Here is a 25,533-nt window from a genome sequence, read left to right on the forward strand (position 1 = left end):
CCCGAACCACGTGTACTGAAGTCTTACACGTTAACCACTAGCTAGATCAAGCCGGGGTATTTGTATATGCATCTTAATGAATATTTGGCACTTTTGAGGTTTGGTTATTTCTTTTTATAACTGATACCAGTGTCCGACGTGGGAGAAATTTATTTTTTTCTTGCTTTAGTTCTATGTTACGAAATTTTTATTCAAGGTCAATGTTCGCACCTGCTCGGACGGCAGGGGGTCTTCTCGGAAGGCAGTAGCAAGAGTCTCTCGGCGGAGACAAAAGGAAATCGTTTAACTACAATGATAAGGGTTGAGGAAACGGGAGAACACCTATGATTTTTTCCAACCCTTCAACTTTCATTCCAAAATAGGTTCTTATGATTCCGGGACCCGTGCCACTTTGATTTTTCTTTCTCGGTAATTAAAACGTATTTTACAGTATATATAGTTGCAAGTAAGAAAATACATAATATGAATTTGTAATTTAAAATTTAAAAATTCAGCATGATAATTAATTATAAAGTACTAATTTTATTTCACCACTTTCAGCCCAACAAATGAAATTCAAACAATTCGCACTCTGGGTCTTGGTCATCAATACTGCGTCTTATTCTTTGTCTTTCACAGTCAAGTCTTGGTCCTGCATTTCGTAGTCTTGGTGGACTTTCATGCTATACAAGAGCCAAGAATGCTCGCCTCATCGGTACAAATGAAGACCAAGTGTGATTTTGATTATGGTCTTTCGTACTATACGGAAAGCAAGAAAATATGCTCATCGCTACTTCGTGATCACCAAAACAAGGCCAAGAGCAAGATTACTATGCACTTGTCTTGTATATCCAATCTTTATCTTATTCTTGTGTCGATGTACTTGGGCTTGGTGAAATATAATGAAATATTCAGTTTAAGGTCCCTCGATTCTGCACCGAGGCTAAGAGATATGGAGACCATGAGAAATGAATGCAATGGTGGAATGAAGAAAGTGGGAGGAAACAGGAGAACCTCGAGAAAATCCACTACACGGCGTTTCTCCACCACAAAGCCCACTTAGCACAAGCTGGGATCGAACCATGGACACCATGCACCAGAGCTACCGCGGCTCTGCTTGGGCTTGGTCGTCCATATCCAATCTTTCTTATGGCCTTGCTTAAACAACTTCTAGTTTTGTTCTACATCCATACTCCATATTGGCGTAGATATTAATATTACAATCGATTGGTAAAATCTTCCACATTTAAAAATTAAAGTACACACAAGTACAAAAATAAGCATTTACCATAAAAACACTACCTGCAAGTGTTCAAAATAGATTTATGGCTTCTATAAAATCAATTGAAAATTGCTATTTTTAATTAGGCAGCTAGTGAAAAACAGCAACTTTCGACTCCAGCCGAGTTTAAGCTCAACCTAAACTCAGTTGACCAAAGTGAACTGACCCGATTGACCCGACCCGACAACCCGACCCGAGCTGACCCGACTGATCCCGACCCGACAACCCGACCCGAGTAGCCTGACCCGACAACCCAACTCGAGCTGACCCGACTGACCCGACCCGAGTTGACACTACCCGACTCGACCCGACTCGAGCTGACCCGACCCGTTTGAGAGCACTACCTAGGATAAATGTATCAAAAAAAAAGATGAAACACCTATTAAATTATTTTAAATGAAGTGTTCAAAAATCAAATTTCATGTTTCTAACCTTATAATGGGATGCCGAGATATGGATATCTTATTATAAAAATTGTAACCCTACCCTTTTCCTCTCAGTTATTTTCTTCTATGACAAATGTATCAAAGAAGAAAAGGACGAAGCACATATTTGATTATTTTAAATGGAGGACTCAAACACCAAATTTAAAATCGCTAACCTTGAGAGCTTCCGAAGTATGGGTAGCCTATTATAATAATTGTAGTCCCACACGATATTTTCTGTCTACTGTTTACTTCCTTCCCACTTCATTTTTTTTTCTTCCAGATCAAATATCAACAAAATGCTTAAATATGTGTCTTGTTATTCTAAATAAACAGTCCAATCATCAAATTTCATGTCTAAATTATTTATATGATATTGAATTAACACTACATTAGGTGGTAGTTAAGGTAAAAAGTGTTAAATATACAATATTGTTATAGTATAATGTGAAAATATTGTGCAACAAATATAAATCGATAGATCTCATCGAGCACAACAAAATGACGTCATTGAGAGTAAATTATCATACGTAGTTTCGAGAAAATAAACCATGGCACCATTGAGTTATAACAATCTACATCTATTATAGCACTTAAATTTTACAGTAATTTTAAATATCTTTTTATTAATGTATTCACATTTCTACCTGTTTCTTTTACCCTGGAAACAATAATACTTTTAACTTTTCAGAATGCATCATTTGCTGATACTTATATTTCCGTGCCTTGTGTGGGGACAAGCACAACCTGCCCCTCCATCAACAACACAACAGAAGAATCAGACGATTCCAACCAACAATTGCTCCGATGTCTTCTACATTTACCCTGGTGACTACAACACTTTCAGTTTCTTTATGGGCCGAAATTACGAAAATAACATGAATTGTGTTTTAGTCTTCCGAGGTCGTCCAGGAAGAAGACTTATGTTGCAACTCTTGGACGTTGAAGTGCAGCCTGGTGTGTTTGACTGCGAATATGACAACATACAAGTTTATAGTGACTACAGAGGAGAAATCGTTTTTATTAACAAGTAAGTAATATATACCGGGTGATTCAATAAGAACGTACCAGGCCTATATCGCAGCTAATGCTGCAAGTAGAGCCTTCAAAAAAAAAAAATACATTACCAAATCGTATGTGTATAATATAATAAAAATAGTAGCGACATCAGAGGCGTCTCATGAATACCTCCAACGGGGTCTTCTGCAAAATTTGACATAGAAACAGGAGTTTGTTGTGCCTCCATTGAAACAAGCGCATACTGGGAGAAACGTCGAGAGGAAACATCCTCGCACCATTTGATTTTCACCTAATAATGCGACCGTGTTACTGCCAACAAGGAAGAAATATGCCAAGGTGTTTCCTCTCGACGTTTCTCCCATTGTGCGCTTGTTTCAATGGAGGCACAACAAACCCATGTTTCCATGTCAAATTTTGCAGATGACCCCCATTGGAGATATTCATGATACGCCACTGGTGTCACTACTATTTTTATTGCATTCTGCACATACGATTTGGTAATTCAATTGTTTGTTTGACGATCTATGTGCATTATTAGCTGAGATAAAGGGCTGCTACGGGTAGTCAGATACAGGTCTGCAACAACGCCTCTATCGGCTAAATGGGAAAGGTTATGACAAAGTTTGTTCTCTAAAAGTTGCATGACATTTAATGTCCTTTCGAACGATTGCAACAGTTATACCACTTTCCATTTCAAATTTTGAAGTTGCCCTCCGTTGGAGGTATTCACGAGACGCCACTGGTAACGCTACTATTTTTATTATATTCTACACATACGATTTGGTAGTGCAATTTTTTTGTTTGAAGGCTCTACGTGCAGTATTAGCTGCGATATAGGCCTGGTACGTTCTTATTGAATCACCCTGTATATAAAACAAATAGAGTAGGTACTTATAAAGGATGCTGGCTGAAATGTTGTTGGTGCCTCAATAGTTATGATATAAACTGATTTATGTTATTATTGAGTAAAATAATTATGAATAGAGCAACTCTGAAACAAAAAAGTATAAGAGCACTTTAGACTTACGGCTGTTACTCTGAACATAATTTTAGTTATCCAAGAATCCAGAGAAAACTAATTCTAAAAGCATAGTGAAGCATTATTTTAAGTAAGTTAATCGTTTCACTTAGTTAAACTCTGTACACTTCGAAATAACGCTAATTAAATATTGAAACCGAAAGTAGTGAAATCAAATTACCGGCTGGAAAAGAGAGAGATGTGAAAGATGGAACCTGTTCATCTGATGCCGAATCCACATTAAAAAAAAAAAAAAAAAGTTTCTAGTTATCGCTTTAATATTGAAACCTGAAGTTCTAGTAGTTCTTACTATTTCCGGTTTCGGTAGAAGAATAAACCTTAAATTAAATCTATTCTTCTTCAGGTATCGAATCCATATTTTTAAGGAAAAACGTTTGTCGTCTTCTATTAAAATAAAGCATAATGTGGGTTGCACTAATAATGAGTTTCTTACGTTACTAGCAAAATTAGGATGCTTCCATTCATTAAAGCTCTCAGTTAATTTTCTAGTCTTGGCATAAGAGTTAACGTTTAGTTCACTGTAATCGTATATACGAGATAATCTTAACAAAAACAATACGAAATAAAATACATAATAAAAAATTGAAGTGTGAGAAATTTGAAACATTTTGGTCAGCATGTAGCAAATCTCACAACGGAAGCAATCTCTTTCAGCTGTCTGACTTTAAGAGTCTTCATCCTGGCGAAATTAAAATACCGCTAATTTAACAATAACTATCTGATATCTTCAAATAGATAAAAAGATAATTGAAATGTGGAACAAGAGCGCCCTAGACAATATTATTTTGCGTGAGGTACCGTTATCACAAGTCACCTAGTGGCTTTATGTTTTCAGCTGTTTAGAAACGCGAAAATAAATGCCGATTTTCAAAATGGCTCGAAATTGAAAGCAGATAAGTGAGTCGTGATAACAGTTTCTCATATAAAATGATATTGTCTAGGGCGCTCTTGTTCCACATTTCGATTATCTTTTATCTATTTGAAGATATCACATAATTAATGTAAAATTAGCGGTAATTTAATTTCGCCGGGATGAAGACTCTTAAGGTCAACAATTTCTTTTAGTCTTTCTGAAGTTTAATGTTTGGATGATCATCAGTTGTGCTTTCGCTTTTCCACATTTTTTAAAAAATATTGCGAAAGTAAAACAAAAATCATAAAATTTCTCTACTGAATTATGTAGAACTTAGAAAATACTATTTACTTTAAGTTTGTATTCTTGATATGCTCAAAGAATATGCTTTCAATTCAATTATGATTTTACGGCTTAGGTAAAGAACTAAGTATTCTGTATTCTCTAGAACATTACACAAACAAATTATAATATTACTCTTTCGTTCCTGAACTATTTTGGGAAAAATTGTGATAGTAGACTATTGTTAAGTACCTCCTAAGACTTGAAAATATATAGATCATAAGTTGCTACAAAGATATTCATGTCAGATTGTTTTACAAAGTAATTTCGATACGACTGTGCTTAGTATAATGTCGCAAGTAGGTGTCGCCAGCTTTTTCACCACCATATATAATGAATATCCTTGGTTGTATTGGCAATATATATATACATATATATATTCGATGCCGACATAGAGCTGCCTCGTGGCTATATGTTTAGGTGGCGACTGAGTTCCATTCCCGATGTTAGCCCATGCAGCTTCAGATTCCATGTTAAGCTGTAGGCCCACGCCTCGTATAGTGTCGGTGCTGAGAGGAACGTTAAATTCCAAAGTAACCAACTAATCGATCTCAACACTTGCAAACGAAATTTACGACTGTGAGAGAAACTGCAATCCTGACGACAATGTTACTGCTGACGAAAAATTATTTCCATCAAAAGTAATGTTCTAAATTTATTCAATGCATGTGTCCCCCTCCTCCCCTTCTAAAGAAAAAAAAAACAATAAATGCCGACTGAAATTTTGGTTATTAGTAGACGTGACGTGATTATGTGCTTAATGGATTTCCGTATCTTCGTAAGGTAATGAAAGTTCGCGTAATATACAGTTAGGTAAATACTGCGAGTGTTAGTTTGATTCTCATTGATACGTATCAGCGAACGCGAGCTACGGTGAGAATAGCGAGCTTGAGCCCGAGTAAGTCCAGATTGTAAATTGGCCATCTGTTTTTTTTTTTTTTTTTTTTTTTTTTTTTTTTTTTTTTTTTTTTTTTTAACTCGATTCCAAATGGTTTATAAACAGCGGAAGTGCTAGAAAGAGTTTAATCAGCACGTACTCGAATTATCCACATGAATTGTTTACATATCACATGAAACTTGCTTTCGCGTCTTAACAACATTGGTTGTAATTAGAGCCTGGATACTGAGCAATTATTTCTTCGTAAACAAATACAACTATACGGTATCTAAAGCGGTTTGATCTGAATGGAATGAAAAGAAAGGTAAATGTATCCGAACTGCGCAATGTGTCGTTTAATTGTTATGAACTGGAAACACGAGTTTGTTTTTCTCCTTTTACCTTGAGCAAGAAATTTAACAACATTAAATTTACAATTTTGTTGTTCAGAAAACTTTCGTATTAATGTCTGGCTTAAACAACACATATGTGCAGTTTTAGGAGGCATGTATACTTTAAATTAATCGAAAATAGGACAGAAATTTTAGTATTAATTTTGAAAATTGTAGAGAAATAGAGGCGCGACTGATGATCACCAAAGCATTAAAATTTCACAAAGCATAAAATATTTGTTGACCTCAAGGTCGGACAACTCAAAAGCCAGAAAAATGTTGTCTCATCAAATATCTATTGTCCTATCCAAGTATCTGTTGCTTCTTGTTAGAACTGTAAGATTTACTGTAAGTTAATCCCAATGTTGCAAATTTCCTACATTTTAACATCGTATACTTTGTCTCGACTCGAAATTCGATACGTTTCGTCTTGAATTTCGAGACGATTCGAGACTGAACTCGTCGAGCCGAGATACAAGTCGAGACAAAAATATATTTTCGAGTCTAGACAGCATTTTCTCGAGATAAGTAGAGACAATCTTAAATTTCGACTCAACTTGTCTCATGTGCATCCCTAAACATACTTCTATAGTTCTGGGGTTGAAACTAGCGAAAGAGAAGATCGCTTATTTTATCAATGCACAGCATCACCAGTAATAATAAAGGTTACATGCATGCTCCTAAGAATAACGTAAGAGTGACTCACAGTACTTCTAACAATGATGCACACACTATTTGTTACTAATAAAGCTTGATCTCGAAAGGTAATAAGTTTATACGTGGTCTTCTTTTAAAGTAAAAAATGCTGGTATTGATTCTAAGGTAGATAATTCTTTCTAAGTTAATTTACTTTCGATATAATTTTTAAATGTAGACTAAATTTTCTCGAGACATTGAAGATAAAACGAGACAGTTCACGAGCTCTAGTATCTTGTCTCCAAAGTTCGAAATGAAACAGACATTTTGACTCGAATTCCACAAAGCGCGTATAGGATCAAATGTTTTGATTTTAGCACAAGGCGAGATTCGAAACAAGTGTTGTCTCTGCGTATTACTCTTTTAAGTATAAAACAATTCTTCAGGGGAAAGTCAATTTCCTTGATCAAATAAAATTCAAATGTAACTCTCAAATTTGTGCTGTAGATTCGATGATAAATACAAGTTTATACATGTCGATATAGTATAATTAGTATCTATATAGTTAACGTACACGTCTTTGGCGTGAGAGAGCCGTGTTCGATTCCCAGTGAGCGTTTGGATTCCACGCTAAACTGTAGGACCACGTTTTATTTAGCCTCGGTGGTGAAAGAGACGGTAAATCTACAATTAACCCAACCATAAATAAGTGTTTGAATAATGAACCAAATAGATTCTGAAAGATAGTAAAGTTAAAGTAAAGGGGAATATTGTGATAAATTCTACATCATTTAGTAGTGCATTTATAAATAAAGTTGGAACTCTTATCTTTATCGCCAATCAATTATAATATATGAGCATCTGAAAATCAAAATATTTCAATCTGCATACTAAAAAGTTTTAAAATAAATGCATTGTAATAAAGGGAAAGCCCAACAGTGCTTAGTAATAACTAGAGAGCGGATTTTAAGGTGCAGCACTTTTCCTAAAAATGTAGTTGTTAAACAACCAAAGTTCAAAATATATATTTCCAGGCATAAAACGAATTGAAATGAAGGCACTTTGTTGCACCTGTTTCGTGAATGTTGCACCTTTTTTGCTAAATTAATAAAATTTCCCCTTTTTTAACTTCTTTTAGTCTTCAGCACCTTTATTGTTTTTTTTTAAATTTGGACAGAACAGTACGCTTTATTTTCAATCTGGTTTGCACATAATCCATAAATTTAGACACAATCTTGACGGATTTGCTAGGGACAAATTTGAACTGAATTTGCGAAACAATCAGGACGTAGAAACCTTTGCAAAGTCAACTAAACTTCCTATCCATGTGCTTACAAGATATGCATCACTGGTTTCCATCGATGTCGAGCAATGTTTAAGGATCACCTGAACTCCAAGCGACAGAAATTAACATTCGAAACCATAGAAATATTGTGTATAATAAAGTATAACCAGTTTCTGAAAATCCAGTAGTATGGAACGTTTCTCAAGCCACAATATTGCTAAATTAGTTTTTTTTTTTTTTTTTTTTTTTTTTTTTTTAATACCGAGCTGGTTTTAACCACAATTTTATTGCAAGAATGTTGAATGTCGTACAAGTTTATGAGAATAAATAAAACAATTTTGCAATTTATGTCAAATGTTTAAAGCCAAGTTTTTTAAACAATATTTGCTGGTGTAATGAATAAAGAATGTTCACGTAACTGTATAAAGATATCCTGTTAGAATAATTTTTCAGCACATTTTATTCCCTTTTTTTTACCACATATTTGCACCTTAAAATCCGGTCCCTAGTACTCGTAGTAACTACTAAGCCTATGGACACGGCAGCTCACGATAATGGGGAAATTATATAGATAGAAGATGGGAATGTTCTACAGCTCATTAAATCAGCTAAACTCAGAGGTTGAATCAAACTTCTAATCTAATGAATCAATACTTTTGACTGTCTGCATTTTATCGCTCATTTAGGAAGGAAAATACTATATTGCTATATAGTATTTTAATATATACCTCGTATATACTAATATATATTTCATTACAATTACATTCAATTACATTTTCCGTTGAAGACAGTTCCATGTTTTGTATAGTGTTGCATGATTTCTAAATAGGATAAAAACCCCTAATATGAGGATAGGGACCTAAATTGAGAATCTTACCTATCTTGTGAAGCAAGAGCTGCAATCTAGTGGAAGCGAGCTAAAACAGAAGAAAATAGCCCGCCACAGCATCGGAAGTCACGAGAGCTCGTTATGTGGAGAGTTGTTAGTATAGTGGAGGCTGGAAGAAATAGCGCCCCTACAAAGTTTTCTTAACGTGCACACATCTGGTTCTAAAAATGGAGAAGGTAAATTGATGTTAATTCTATCTTTACTTTCTTTTATACCAGTGAATATGCGTATTGCAACATGTAATTAGTTACCGGTTTTCTTCCACTTATGTTTGAGATGGCGTTAGTCATTTGTTTATCGGTCGAATGTCTAATATGAGACCCTTAACGGGTTCAGTATATGAGACCGATCTCATAATGTGACCCGTATAGTAATATTGGGTCTTATATTAGGAGCTCATTTGTATCGACATTTCTGTATTCACAAAGTAGTCTCTTAGACTTAGTCATGTACATAGAGCCAGTGATTTCGTTGGCATTGTATTTTCATTTTGGACACATTTCTCCTCATTTGGTACATATTTGAACATTAAAAGAACTGATCAAAAATCGTTGCAGTTTATGTGCACAAAAAGTGTAAAATTTTACAGTGCGTATATTCCAAAATTGAAGAAAGTGAGTTAGATTGAAAGTGTAACGTTTTCTATTTTTGTGCCATCACAGAATTTGGCTTAAAGACGTGTTCAATGGTGAATTAATAAAAGAACTCTTTTAAGAGCACACAAAAAGCCGGGGTCTCGTATTAGGTACCCCTCATAAAAATGGCAGTGTAGCAACTTTGGTCACATTTTTCAATATAATTTTTTTATTGTTAGCCCCTATATTTTTATGAATTGCAATAGTTTGTATCGTAAATTAGCCATTCCATAGAATATATTAAAGTAACAACAGTTTTGTTTATGCTAAAAATAAGCAGTATATGGCATCTTAACTTTTAAGGTCTCATATTCGGGGTTCTTACCCTACTGAAATTCATTGAAGAATCATACTTACTTCGAAAAATTAGAAACGCACGAAAATAGTCTTTGTTGTTGCTCTGTTGATCTACATATATGCTGTTTCTGAAAAGTTGATCCTTACTTTTATCACTCTTAAATGCATTTCATGCCTGAGACATCTGAGTATGAGATGTGTGGTACATACCCCAACACCCACCCCAATGCTGAACAGGTAAATATGTCCCATGGGGGACGTAAAGATAAGGCTCAGTATGTACTAGTCCCCGTTTTCATAACCCTTTCGGAGCACGCTATGGATAATTCGAGTATTTGTTCAAACTCTACTTTAGTTATTAGGTACCGTTTTCTATAGACTCGTTTCGGAAAAGAAACTTTAAACTCGTATAAATAAGTCAATCAAATAAACCATTATTATATTTTTTTTTTTTTATCTAAGCAAGGATGCTATCTTGAATTCAGTCCGATGCCAGAAAACGTGCCAATTTTACTACGAAAGGACACTACAATTTAACTGAAATCACATGTACACTTCTGTCTAAAATGTCTTTAAAAGTACATATATAGAGATCTTTCTTATTCTCATGAGAGAAAATTTCACGTTTTCTTGGAAAATTGCAACAGAAGAAAACAAGTATTTCAAAGAAAGAAAATATTATTAAGGAAAAAATAAAAATGTGCTAATTACAATACAATTAAAAAAGAAACATCTTGTAAATTATTGGAGCTTTGGAAAATTCAAGATTACTAATAAAACTCCAACTGACCAAAGCCGAAACTGTAATAAAAAGATATACTATTAAAAGAAACCTCTGAAATTTTCATTGCCAAATTTATAGCTAAGTTCCTTTCTCATAAACGTGGCAAACTCGCAATGAAATTTTTAAAGGAATAGCAATTTTATGCTTTTTTTTTTAAAAAAAAAAGAAATAACACGTAATTCTGTCATAATGTTCAGCTAGCACATTCCTAATACACATAGATATTCATCATCCTATAAGTAAAGAAAGGCCTAGATAGAAAAACTACACAAAATATGTAAAGTGAAGGGAGCAGACAGTTTCTGTTAGTAACTTGGGTATACACGTTTATCAAGAAATAGTAACCCTACCTACCTACCTAGTAACCTAACCTGTTTCTTCTTCTTGATAATTATCAGTTCAAATCACATAATTTGCTCTAAAACTTTTTTTCTAAATTTGTTTGTCATTTCGTTAAAGAAGTCTTTTGTTCCAAAATGTTTCTTAATACGAGCATGCTAGTTTATTTGAATAGTTGTAAATAATTATTTATTCAAAATTCAAAATAATTATAATTCAAAATTATGTCTTTAAAAACATGTTAAAATTATCAAAAATTAAAATATTTAATTTCTTATTACAATGAAACATTTACTCCGAATAGTCTGTATAAATATGAGAAGAAATAATTATCATGAACTATTAATTATCGATTAAAAGTGTAGTAGGGATAGTTCTCAACCATAGTAGAAAATACACTTTTCTTCATGAAAATAATAAAAAGTTTTCAAAATTAATTGCAGTAAAAGTTTTCAAAATTAATTGATCACTTTACTTAGCGAACTTGGCTTAGAGGTTTAACTTCGGCGCTTCGTAATTGGAAGTCCCCAGGTTTGACTTTTCATAGCAGGTATCCTAACTGGTAATTTTTCAGTCCCATCAGGCAATTGCCGGGATACCTTTAATATAAAATAGGCCTTGGCGAACTTCCTTTAAAGATTTTGTTTCTTTTTAATTAATGTTTCAGTATAAAATGACCTTTTCGCTGCATCTCAATTTTTTTATTAAATAAAATGCTCATTATGCATAATATGTATGATACAATCACCGTAGGTTGATCGCTGATTAAGTGCGAGATTGAAGCTTAAAAAATATTTATTATTATTGTTATTGTCATTATTATTATTATTATTATTATTATTATTATTATTATTATTATTATTATTATTATTATTATTATTATTATTATTATTATTATTATTATTATTATTAAGGGGTATGTAAATCTTGATTCATTAGCCAAAATAATTATAATTTATTAGAATAACTCCATTGTCTGAGTTCAATATTGTAAATAATACCAGAGGTCAGGGACGCACCCACGTGGGAGGTCTGCTAGATCCGAACCTCGCTCCCGCAACTCCGTAACTCAACTAATATTTGTGCATTTTCTTAACAAAACTGTACTTGCGTAACAAACAAATTATTGGTGCAACCTGAAGATTTGATTTTACATCTCATCTGTATTCTACTTTTTCCTTTTAAAAATAATTTATTTCTATCATGTTTTTCTGAAAATATGGGTGGCAGTAATTAATAATTACTTATCATATTTTGGGTGCAGAATAATACAGGTTCAATACTACACAGACGTATTTAACCTCCTCCCCCCAAGAAAAACACTTTAGACTCCTCTGGTTTTACGCTGCGCACCTGCCGTAGGTACTGTGCATGCTTGGATTTTAAGATATGTGCAGCAGATCTCCAAAATGTCCGTGCTGGCGAGTAAAGTACGCAATGTTGGGATGAGAACTGATATTTCTTATGCTGCCTGAAACTTTTTATTAATAGTAGTCATCAGCTATGTCAGATTTTTCAACCACATTGTAATGCTCTATCTCTATGATTGAATTAAAGTAGCAGAATACAATACATTCATATAGAAAATAGTGTCATGGTGTAATGAGTAACATAACATTTACATATATATAGTGTATATAAATTCAAGCTAAATTGAAATCTAAATATTGCAATCTAATATAAGCTAAATATTGTACTCTTCTATTTCCAGCTTACACTCACTGTCAGTTTTACTTACAGGTTTTGTGGCACTCTTCAACAGTCACCAGTACTCGTAACAGAAGGAAATATAGCCATCGTTACGTTTTACTCAGATAACGAATTAGTTGGAAGAGGATTTTCACTTCATGTTCAATCAGAAGCAGTCTATCCGCCAACATCTTACCCTTACCCTTACCCAACTCCATCGTCAACTTATCCTTATCCAACGCCATCATATCCATATCCTACTCCCACTACTACATCACCAACTTATCAACCTCATTCTTATTATGATTGTGGCTCCTACCCTTGGACTACATATGGACAAGGTGCCTGGTATGGTTCTTCTTCCCAAGAATGGAATAATAATAATAATAATGGCTATGGATCTTCTTATTACAACCCCAACTATTCTGGATACGGGAGTGGTTCTACGTACCATTCACCACATAGAAGCTACGCCACTGATCATGGTGGTTCACCCCACGATTACGACAACAATCAAAAATCGCCATACAAATCACCGTATCATTATAGGTATGGACAAGGATACCAGTCGAAACCGTCCTCGAATCATGGGAACGGAGATGATGTGTCATATGGTCTTTACGGAACTGGTCAATCATCATCATACGCTAAATTATACAGCCCTTATGGAAGTCATCATGGATCATCGTACAGACATTATTCTTCTCAAAAAAGTAGCGAAAGTGTGCCCCATTACAACGGCGGAAGCTTTTCGTTTGATATTGTTAACAACATTTCCGAAAGCGGAAATGAAACCTCATACGGCTCTCCGTTTCCTTATGGAAATGGTCAAAATTCACTTTATAATAAATCGTACAAACGGTATGGAAATCAGTATGGATCATACAGTCCCTATTCCTCTTACAAAAACGCCGAAATCGCTCCTCAATATAGTGGCGGTGCCTTTTCGTTTGACATCAATACCAATAATATTCCTAATAATGATGATGCTGGTTATATCAGGAAGAAGCGAGCAGGAATCAATTGCGCCCCCGTACATGGTTCTTGGAATGCTCATAGGAATTTTAAACCTATAAGTTATTTCCCAGTTCCTCAAAGTTCTAATAGGCAAAATGTAAGTCATCGTGCAAGTTTGAGATATCCCAATATGATGGGTTCAGGAAATTTGCCGTTGAGCAAAATTGACTCATCGCAAAACAGAAACAACACAAAATATTAAACTTCAGTTATTACTATCTATATTATATAATTGTTGTTATTAGCTTTTTCTTTGAACAAGCTGATATGACACAGTATAACATCTTCCTTTCTGGAACTATATTAGAGCAGCGGTCATGTGCTTTTATCACTGGAATGAAGCTTGTTGTCTTTCCTTTTTCCTTATGTAATCAATGTCTCAGTCAGCTTATAAATCATTGAGTTCACTGCTACACTCGATTCTGATTGTGCTTGAAGTAACACTAAGTTGTTTGTTTTTAAAATAGGTCAAGAATACGGTTACTGTATTTTTCAATTTTAGGTAACGAGGGAATTTTAAACATGTAATTTTTGTGACATACGTAGTTTGTAGCTTCATTTAACTTCTTCAAAAATGCTGTATTAGCTACAATAGTGTACAGTAAATCCGTATATGTCAAACTAGTTGTTTGAATTAGATTAGATAGATTGGTTGTGATTTTATGATAACGTCAGTGGTTAAAGTATTTGTCCTCGTTACGATAGATTCAATGGTCAACACACGTTTCACAAAAAGTCCTAAAAATAAGATAGATCTAGATCTAAAAAGTTCTATAAATTAAGAGATTTAAACTAGAAATGAAAACAAATGTAGTAAATGAGAAATTAGGGTCCGTTTCAGCACCAAATCTATATGGGACGTGGACTCACAGTTTAACGTGAAATCCGAATATTTCGAAGTATACAAACATATTGATATCAATTTTACAGTAGTTCCTTTGTATATGGTATGTGGTTAGCGTACACGCCTTCGGCACGAGAGGTTCGCTTTCGATTCCCGGAGGGAGTTCATGTAGTTTGGATTCCACATTAATCTGTAGGCCCACTCTCATGTAGTCTCGCTGCTGAAAGCATGGACGGATCCAGGACGGACTTCTGAGGGTGTGGCGAGTTGTAATATTGCTACTTAGAACTACTTTCAAGAACTCCAAACTCTGGGATGGGTTTTATTTATATATAAAATAAGAAAGCTACTCTTTGGGGGGCAATCGCCCCCCTGGATCCACCCCTGGCTGAAAGGAACATTAAACTCTAATCCAACCAACAATTTCGCAGTGTTAACATTTAGTAACTTCCCTTGTCTCTCCACTGGACATTTCGGGCCATTCGCTAAGTTTACTCCTATTTTATATATATAGTAAGCCATATAGTAACTTCAAAATGATGTTAAACAAACTAACAACTGTTTCCAAACCTATTCTTATAGATCAGAAATTTGAGGATTCATTATATAACGTCATAATTGTTGGGCACTCAAATGTATAGGGTAGTTCCAGGAGAGATGCCTCGCCAGGAGAGATACCCCAGCCGTCATAACTTCGTCTTTAACAACCAAAGTGCAGCACCGATCACTTACAGATTTCAGTTGTGAGGAAGAAGGACAAAATATAAAGTGTCATTGTTTTGTGTTGCATTTTTAAAGAAATATAGCAAGTAAAAGGTAGGTGCAATCGTTTGTTATGGTTTGATCTTAAATGGTAAATTTCATAAAACTGTGTAAAGTGATTTAAAACGTCTTGAAAAGTTTGTTTGGTGCCTTCACCTTACTGAAGGGATATTTAAGAATAGTGTTACACGTTTGAGCGTCCATATTGGCTTTTCGTTTATAAATCATAAAGTCGGGGCAACTCTCCTGGACAAAAGGAGAGATGCCTCAATATACGAAAAGTCTTGAAAGGAGTTATTAGTTAATGAATAGCGTTTCATAGATACTCTCTGGCTTGCTTTCTACATTTTTATACTCTTCATTATCTGTAAGTTAATCAGTAAAATTCAAAAAAGTAGGGGAATGATCTTAGAGAAGAGCCTCCATTTTGTAAGCTATTTTGAGTTTGCATTTATAATTATAAGCACCAACTTTTAAGTTTCTCAATGGGTACTCAGACGTCGGCACTAACGTCAAATATACTTTTTATTATTTTATTTTATTTTTATTTATTTATTTATATTTTTAGTAGATCCAAGAGAGCAGTGGTTCCCAAATAAGTTCTTCCTGGGAAGCGAGAAAGACTATCAAGAGCTATTGAAATAAAATGAACCGTGAAATTATTTTTAACTTGCAAAAACTTTTTTAAAAAGCACGATTTCCCAAACTTTATACTGAACAAAATTCCTAAACGTTAAGATTTTGTTTGTGAATTTCAAACGTGTTTAGCAATATTGGCCAAAATAAGGAGATAGAAAATTATTTAAAAAATTATGATTGCAGTCGAACCTTTAGAACATTTTATGATAATTTGATTGAAACTAGTAGATGATTCAACTGACTTGTAATTTATGTAAAGCATTTTATATTTTTAAAAAATACATAAATTAACAACATAAACACTAAGTTCTTTAAAGAAATAATTACACAAAATTATACCCACGGATTGTTATTATCGATGTAAGGTTATATAGCTGCTCGATCCTCGATTTGCCGTCAACTTGATGATTCTGAAACAGGTATAGTGATAAGTGACTATTCAACACATATGCATCGCTATTTAAAGTTAACCTGGGATTACATGCACTACATCTAGTAGTTTCTTTTTATTATTCACCGCATGAAAATGCAATTTCGAAGTTAATTCGAACTTCGAAAAATCAATGGATGTTCAACATCTTTTAAATACCTCAAATGGGTGCTTGAGTCCCGCTGCATCCAGGTAGTTGGCGCCTATGTTTATAATTATCTTTCGGCATAGTTATGATTTTAATATTCATCACGAACACAGTGCTACTCCTGCTAACAACACTCCTATAGACGTGTATGTAGCATATGTAATAGCTACAGATATACTGTGGAACTGAAGAAACGATTATTCAGGTCAAGCGAAATTGCAGATTAAGTGCTATACTCAACAATGTACTAGCTTTATCTTTGCATTAATTGATTACTGGGATAAGAGGGACGTATTTTATCACTATAATTGACAATGTCTTAAAGGGAAAGAGAAAAATAGTATCGCAAAATGTCTTGAAAGGAGGAGGAGAAATGTTATCGAAAAATGTCTTAAACGAAGGAAGAGAAGTAGAATCGCAAAGGGATTAAAATGAACTATACAGTAAGTAAAGTGTGTACGAACGTGTAATCTGTTATTCCTAGTTCAGGAGAAAGAAACTTGAAAATAATGAAACAAAGAAAACTCAATTTTTTAAAATAAAAAAAAATGTTTAATGACCTTCTGTACTTGAAATTCTACATACACAAATATCAGTAGATCCTCTACATTTCTGTACTCTTTGATGATTACCAAAGATTCTAAATGACTCAAATGTTCTTCGATAAGTTTCGATCAAGAATGAATTTTATGACTTCTTTCGTGAACTCCTTAAATTAAAACGGAAGCATGCCTGTATCTGATTGATGTCTTCATACGTAGAAACCTACTATTAACCCACATAATCAGCATAGTATTGTGTAAGGGGTCGTTTATACCTTGATCCATTTCCCTCACTTTCTTTTTTATTAAATAGTTTCTACTAGAACACGTGCGCACGTGCTAATTCCAATCATCGATTGACAGCAATCGGATTAATTTAAGTCATTATTGCTAAATGGTGAGAAGTTTCAATGCGAAGTTGCCAAAGTGCTCTTGACCTACAAAGTGATGTGTGAGTGAGACGTTGAGTGCCTTGATTTGTCAAAATCCTAACCGTTTGTTGCTCGCTTCAGAACATGTAGCACTGGCTCTTTTGTAGTAAGTAAGATAAGTTAAATCTTTGAACTTTAAACATATAATCTTAAAAGTAAAAAAAAAAAAAAAAAAAAAAAGTCAACAAATTTAAGAAAAAACATTGTTTTGCTTATTCTTAAAATTTGTGGATTTTTATGATAAGTGGAAAATGTAAACAATGTTGATTAAAAATGGAGATGAAGGTTTTTTTTTTTTTTTTTATCAAATGGAGTTTCTTCCCGTCTAAGATCTCATACAGATATAACCCTCTTTTGTAACTTTCGTTGTGTTGGCAGATAAATTTGTCCTCCACATACAGTCACAAACAGCACATTAACTTGTAACATATTACTTTCTTAATAACTTCAGAACATATGTATCTTCACATAGGCGCACGTGTAGGTACGGGTTCTGGCTGTGCACACTCAAATACAATAGTTTGATTTACTTTCGCTTTAATTGTTGTGAATTCTAAAATTTTGTTAGCTGTAATTTTTCAATTCGTTGAAATAACATATCTTATTTTTGATACACTTAAAATCCAGTAAAATGAGCTCATGAAAACGTTATAGTGAGTGTATAGATAAGTTTCAATTACGTTTGTGCGCACCCATATAAGAAGTTCTGGCTATGCCTATTCTATGAACAATAACTTGCATTTATTTGGTCTAGCACTTTCTAAAAAACCACACGATAATATCAAGACGTTGCTTTTGATATATTTGTCAATTTCGACTTTCGGTCTCGACCATGACCGAAAGGTCAAGCAGGTAGACTGTAAATCATTTTCATTCCAATTCTGGTCCAAATCGGTTTCGAGAAACTGAAGTTCCCGGACAAACAATATGATGGAAGAATTTAGTAGCTCCCACCATCAACCATTTGTAGATTAAAAAAAATTCCCACCATAGACACAAAAATTTCCCTTTATCAGTTAAATTTTTCGTAGATTGTAACGATTGTCTTTCTGCAATTGGGACAATATTTACGCGTGCTAATAAACGTGCATTTCGTTATAGATGCAAAATATAATCAGAATATATTAGCTCCATGAAAAGCCGATGGTACTAATATTGGAAAAAAAGTGGTGATACAGATATTGGGAGAAATGTATGAAAAGGCGATGGTATAAATATTAGAAAAAGTAATTTAAAAAGCAATAGTATAGATATTGGGAGAAAGACATGAAAAAGGCAATGGTACAGATATTGGAAGAAAGTTATGAAAAGAATGGTGGTACAGATTTGGAAAAAGACACGGAAATAGTGGTGATGCAAAATTTGGGATAAAGGATATAAAAGGACTGTACTATAGATATTGTGAGAAATTCAGGAAAAGGGAGTGGTAAAGAATTTGAGATAATGGTATTTAAAGGCAATGACACGGATACTGGGAGAATGGCAATGGTACAGATATTATATAAAGAAAGAAAAGAAAAGAGTGGTGATAAAATATTGGGCGAAAGAGATGGAAAGAGCGATAGAACATAATTTTGTGATGAATTTAAAAGGGCGGTGTGCAGATGTTGAGAGAAAGTAATGAACAAGGTGATAGTACAGATATAGGGAGAAATGCCTCAAAAGGCGGTGGTACAGATATTGGGAGAAAGTCATGAAAAGAGTGGTACGCGTAGTATAGATATTAGAAGAAAGACATGAAACGGACGATGGTACATAATTTGAGATGAAGGGTTTAAAAGGATGATGGTACAGGTATTGAGAAAAAAGCAAGAAAAAACGATGGAACAGATATTGGCAGAATAGCATGAAAAAGACGATGGTACAGATATTGGAATAAAGGCATAAGACAGATGATGTTACAGAAATTGGGAGAAATTCATGCAAAACCTGTGTTACACATATTGAGAAAAAATTATTAAAAAGGAGGTGGTCCCAATATTGAAAGAAAGACATGAAAAAGGTAGCAGTTCAGATATCGAGAGAATGGCATAAAAAAAGTGGCAATAAAGATATTGGGAGAAAGGCCTGAAGTTGTGAGAAAGATATTAAAAAGGCGGCGATACAGATAATTGGAAGCCGCCATGCCAATTGGTCACAGTGCCCTCCAAATACCCTTTGTAAGAGCCTGTTGCTATAGATATTCCATACTATGTGTACTCCTATGTATAATTTTAACTATCACATCATTTTGAAATAGAGGTATTTGAAACAGAAGTGCTATTTTAATTTCGTATTTGATTTAGAGAAAATAGCCGCGGTGGCCCGGCAATATCGAACTGTTTTGTGTATTATTCCAGAAAATTAATGTAAATATTTTAGGAAGATTATTTTAAATTTTCGTTTTTAAATAAATTTTAAAGGGAAGACACACTGGGCAGTTCAGTCCTAAATATAATGATTTAATATATATATATATATATATATATATATATATATATATATATATATATATATATATATATATATATATATATATATATATATATCATACTTTCAAAAATCATTATGAGACTTTGTTTTTGTTTCCGTTTGTTCTAACATTGTCTACAATGCATATCTTACAATAAAAGCACATCAATTTAGCAGTAACTACATTTATTTCTTTCAAGTCGTAATGCTCATAGGACAACAAGGAAGTATCTGACTTTTGATCAGGACCATATTCCATTTTTGCCACTCCCTGAATACAAAAAAAAAAAAAAAAGCTGTGAAATGAAGTGAATAATTATTATTTAAGTGGGAGAGGAAAAATTAAAAATATGTGCAATAAAATTTTTATGTATACAATAAATGAAATGATACATGTATAACTTTAAATTTCACTTAATACACTTAATGGTTAATTTGAGTACCAAGAGGATATATAAGGTCACTACTGAAGAACAAGTATGAAGAAAAAATACTGGTCTGAGAAAGTTTGCCGCTTCCCTAAATTTGGACCCCAGCCATTTGACCACTCTAGTCTATCTACTCCCATTTTTTCTCTACAGTGGCAGGTGAACGGAAACTTGGGAAAGCCATAGCGTACGCTAAGCAGGGGTCCAGGTTTATAATCCTCCCTTCAACAAGATATTATGGGAGAAACAAACTTTTACGATATTGAGATATGCATACAAAACTGCCGGATGTGCCAAAACGATATGAATTTGGATGCTTGTACCCTTCCCACTTTGATGAAATTCTGAATATTCTGTTATGGGGATGGATCGCATTTACCAAGATCTCAAAAAGGAAGACTTCGAAGAGAACTGAAAAGAGTTGAGCCTTATCTATTGTTTTTGATAGAAGGTAGAAACACTGGCGGATCCATGGAGAAGGCGGAAAAGGCGACCAAGCCATTTAAAGATTCCTCTTTTTTTATTATTTGAAGTATTAATTCCTTAGGGTACACAAATACAATAATTTTTTTCCTTTCCTTTTGGACAGTTCAATCTGTGTGACACAAGTCTAGCAGAGCGTAACAAAATATGTGATACTCTTGTAGGAATAATATTTGAATTGTAGATGGTTCTGATCCTAGTTCCTTGGGCCGGTCGTGATTTGGTTCTAAGGAGCGAGTATATGACATCCTGTGGGGAAAGTGGTACGATGACTCAAACTCTTTGAATTACAAATTTATATTTTGGCCTTCTGGCAGAGCAATGGGGTAGGAACTGAATGTAGAATCCGAAACAAAGTATGCATATACAATTACACCTTACCTAGATATTAAAAAGAAAGGTTTAAAAAAAAGCAATAGAGTCTTCAGCGCTCTTTATCGAAAATCTGACCGAATCTAAGACTTGGAGGTTAAATGATTGACTTATATATACTTTCTTTATCGGCAGCGTGTATATATAGATTGCGAGGCCTACAGTTTAATACATGAAGGCTGCGAGCGCTCATGCTCAACGTGAATTTCAACTGGTTCAACAATTGCAAAGCAATTTACGAAATCTAATATAAGATGTGGATATATAGCAAGGGCACCGATCCTGGGGGGCTGGGGGGCCCGAGCTCCACAAAGCTCATGTGGGCCCCCATGTATTTTTATGAATATGTATTTTTATTGTTATATATATTGTTGTATGTATTTTTTTATGAATGCTTCCCCCCAAAGTTACAGAGAAATCGGCGATGTTGATATATAGTACGTTTTTTTTGTCAGTTGTTCATTAAAATCTATTGTTTCTGATGAAATAGATCTTCTAATGAATGTTCTATTTTAAAAACTAATTGATTCAGTATTTTATCATTATTAATAACTGTATGATTAAATACAATTATCAATGGCAATGGTGATTCAACATTATTTCATGATTTGTACATTTTTTAAAAAAATACTGCTTGCTTAAAACTTTAGCAACCAGCTAGTTGTGATTTTTTTAAAATAATAATAATACACGAAAGTAATGTTATTCGTTATTGTTCTACTGCTCTAATAGCAATATGTGTAAATAGCTATTGTTATCTACATGACATCACACTTAGATAGATCAAACAATAAGATTTCTTGCATCACCACATACAAATATGGATTATTTCATGTTAATCTCTTCTGCTCCGTAAGAAAACTTTTATGTTGTGTATGCATTTTGTAAGCAACATTGTTCAGATAATGATAATGATTTATATATATATGAACTATTTGTGTGTTGAATAAATATTTGTTATTGTTCAAATCAGTTTGTTTTCTTGAGAAGTGATTAATCAAACTATGGAAACAAACTGGAAAATAGCTTGTAACAATAAAGGAATTTAATAAACAACAATAAGACAAATTAATTTATTGTTTGTTATAATCGTTTTAGTTTGTATATGTACTTTTCTGTAAAAGGAATAAAAATGATAATAACTATGGATATTGGCCTTTTTCTTTGTTTAATGCCACATTGTTTCTATGCTAACTTACGCTATGGATGCAGAAGTGTGTCCATGGTTTTGGTGGACGTTTATCATTAAGAAACAAAACATCATCACTTGGTTTTATTCTGGTCCAATCCACTGCAATCACAATCGGTGAGGTAGGTTCACCATCTCCCACCACCCCCACCTCGAAGAAGATGGGAAGTCATTTAATAATAATGATATTTATCTAGAGAAATTGAGTAAACATCGTTGTTATGCTGGTTATCCACCTCTTCAAAATTTCTCTCTTGGCCGTATTACGTAGCTTCGAAACGGGAAACTTGTTAAGAAAATTCTTACGACGTACGAAATATTCCACTACAGGAAGACCCACAGAACGTATGTCTTTGCGTGATATTTTGAGTTCTTTTCTGGAGAAGTGGGGGACAGGGCAGAGGTTGGGTTGCTCTCATTCTTACCAATCCTTGAAGATCTTCGGAACACACCTAGAATTGACGCATATATGCTAGAATCGGGTTACTACAATATTTGCAAAACCCACCCATCTTTCTTCCAACATTTTCTCTTTCGTTCTACGACAAATATAAAAACGCTAAAAAACATGCATTTAACTATTTTCCATAAATATAAATATTTCATGTCTCTACCGTGTATGAATTCTGAGATGTGACCACTTTATTATAATATAAACATTATAATAATTGTAAGCACATTCCTTTTCCTTCGCCTACACCATTTTCTTCCTTTCTACGTCAAATATGAAAAAAAAAACGCTTAAACATGCGTCTAATTATTTTCATACATATGAAACATGAATTGATTCCGGAGTTGTGGTCCATCAAAGGTGAAATTTGAACTTAGTGTTTCAGGATTTTTTCCCGCAAAATTGAAACTCATTATTCACATGTTTATTTACAGTTTTCAATACTGTTGGAACAGAATTACATACAGGTAAAACAACTGTTGATAATGCTTTCAAGGCCTTTCAAGTATTTTTCCCCTAACTGATATTTCTACGGTAAATCCCTGAGGATGCTTGCTTTCAGTTCCAAACCACGTTTAGTGATAAAAAGAAAATGAGTATATTGTCAAGCTCCACTGAATTTTCTCCTTTTATGTAATCTTAATCCGGTAACTGTATTCCTAAATGAAAAATGAAGACCTAAACCATTCACTTTTGGCTTGTTCTAATTTTATATTCACGGCTACCACAATATTTTCCTTTGCCCAGTTTGTCGTCGAAGGTAAATTTGGATGGCGACGTATTAACTACGTGTAACGAAGCCAAGAATAGATGATGTGTCATATTCTTCATATACAGTGTAAGATACTTTCAATTCTACACTGAGACACATTCGCAAAGGTTAGGTTAGTTAATTCAGTTGTTGTTTATAAGTTAATTGACTTAATAAATTCCTCGTTAATTACTACTGAAAAATAATCATGTGTTTATTGAGTGGGGAAAAGAAGGTATAATTATGTCATTTTATCTCCCTCTCCCCAATATCAATAACTTAATTCGCACAGTGTGTAACACAAAATTAGTAAAAGTTAAAACAGTTCAACAAAGAACTTCTTTCTAATAGTAAATGTCATGTCTGGAATCCTATAGCATTTCTATTTTTCAGCGGAGATGATATCATATTTATAATACAACGCTATCTTGCCACCATTGCATTGTTTAGCAGCATCAGCAGATTCAGTGAGCAAGAAACACAAATATGTACTACGTCATCGTTCAGAACTTCGCTTTCTTTCGCCTCAGTGTATTATGATAACAACCAAGTGGCTCAAAATTGTCATATTAGGTTTTTAATTTTATCGAGGTGTGAAAATCATATTTCCTCTTATGTCCAATTTTGTTCAGCGTTCCGCCAAACCTAAGAAAGAAACAACCTTTTAGCCTATATTTAATTATAATTAACTAACATAATAAATTTAATAACATAATAAACGAACTCAATAGCGTCAAGAATCCAAGAAGTCGTCACAGCACAAAGAAATCCTAACAACTGAAAGTTAACCTGTACTAAGCTAATCCAGTATTCTCTTCTCTTCTTAATGTGGACCCTTCAGAGCATAGAGGAATCAAGTTCAAGTCCAAAGTTCTAAGAGAAGAGAAATGAAGTTTTCTTTTCTACATTATGAAAGTTATTTACAATATTTGAATTTTGAAAGAATTTTCAGATAGAAATCTTAAAGATGAAATATGTCCAAAATTACCAATGTTATATATATATATATATATATATATATATATATATATATATATATATATATATATATATATATGTGTGTGTGTGTGTGTGTATATATATATATATATATATATATATAGATAGATAGATATAGATATATCTGTTATACAAATCCCCACCCTATATCCGCCTGAAATTAATTTTTGAACATAGTGCTTGGCTCAGGCAGGATTTTTATCATTAAACTGCCTAAACTTTAATTAAACTGCGTATCCTGAGGGGATTAAAAGGTTTGCCAAATAAATAGAGTATCCCATCTTACGAAAGAAAAAACTCGATATACAAACTCCTTATTGGATACGTTCCCAGCGTTTTCGAAAATTCTACTTCTAGGAATATAGCATTTGCATTGACTTAAGTCTTATCATTCCATTTTGATTCAAATGAGTGTACTAAAAGGGAAGAAAAGAATATTGAAATATTTCACAAAGAGTAAGGACTACACTCTTTTGAAATGAATTATTGAACATAGTGAGCACTTGGGTGGAGATAGATCCTAATTATCTATAATTTTATTTCGATTCAAACATGTATTCTAAAAGGTGTAATAGCGGGTTCACGTATACCTTTCAAGTATTTCCAATAAATCTATTCTTTCTGTGCGAAGAATGTGCATTTCAGAAAATGCTTTATTAACTTCAGAATTTTCTTGTTCATTTACCGGAACAAGAAATATTAGAGATAGTAGGAAAGAGAATAACAATTTTAGATTAATTATAATTTTAAAAGTAAGAGAAACTGGAACATTGGTTGAAAAGGAATTGTATTATTAGTGGCTCCAATTATCAGACAATATTAAGACGAGTGTA

General features: G+C 33.6%; 1 protein-coding gene across 1 annotated transcript; it reads left to right on the top strand.

The window, feature by feature from the left end:
• The first annotated feature begins 2,380 nt into the window (after positions 1 to 2,380).
• LOC145691810 (uncharacterized) lies at positions 2,381 to 19,915 on the top strand. Its single transcript, XM_081767122.1, has 2 exons — positions 2,381 to 2,716; positions 12,815 to 19,915. Exons 1-2 carry the CDS (start codon positions 2,541 to 2,543, stop codon positions 13,980 to 13,982), a joined length of 1,344 nt encoding a protein of 447 aa, XP_081623248.1. The 5' UTR covers positions 2,381 to 2,540; the 3' UTR covers positions 13,983 to 19,915.
• The last annotated feature ends 5,618 nt before the right edge of the window (positions 19,916 to 25,533 follow it).

This window comes from Thermobia domestica, chromosome 8, assembly GCF_964235325.1.
Source record: "Thermobia domestica chromosome 8, izTheDome1.hap1.1, whole genome shotgun sequence".
Taxonomy (NCBI): Eukaryota; Metazoa; Arthropoda; class Insecta; order Zygentoma; family Lepismatidae; genus Thermobia; species Thermobia domestica.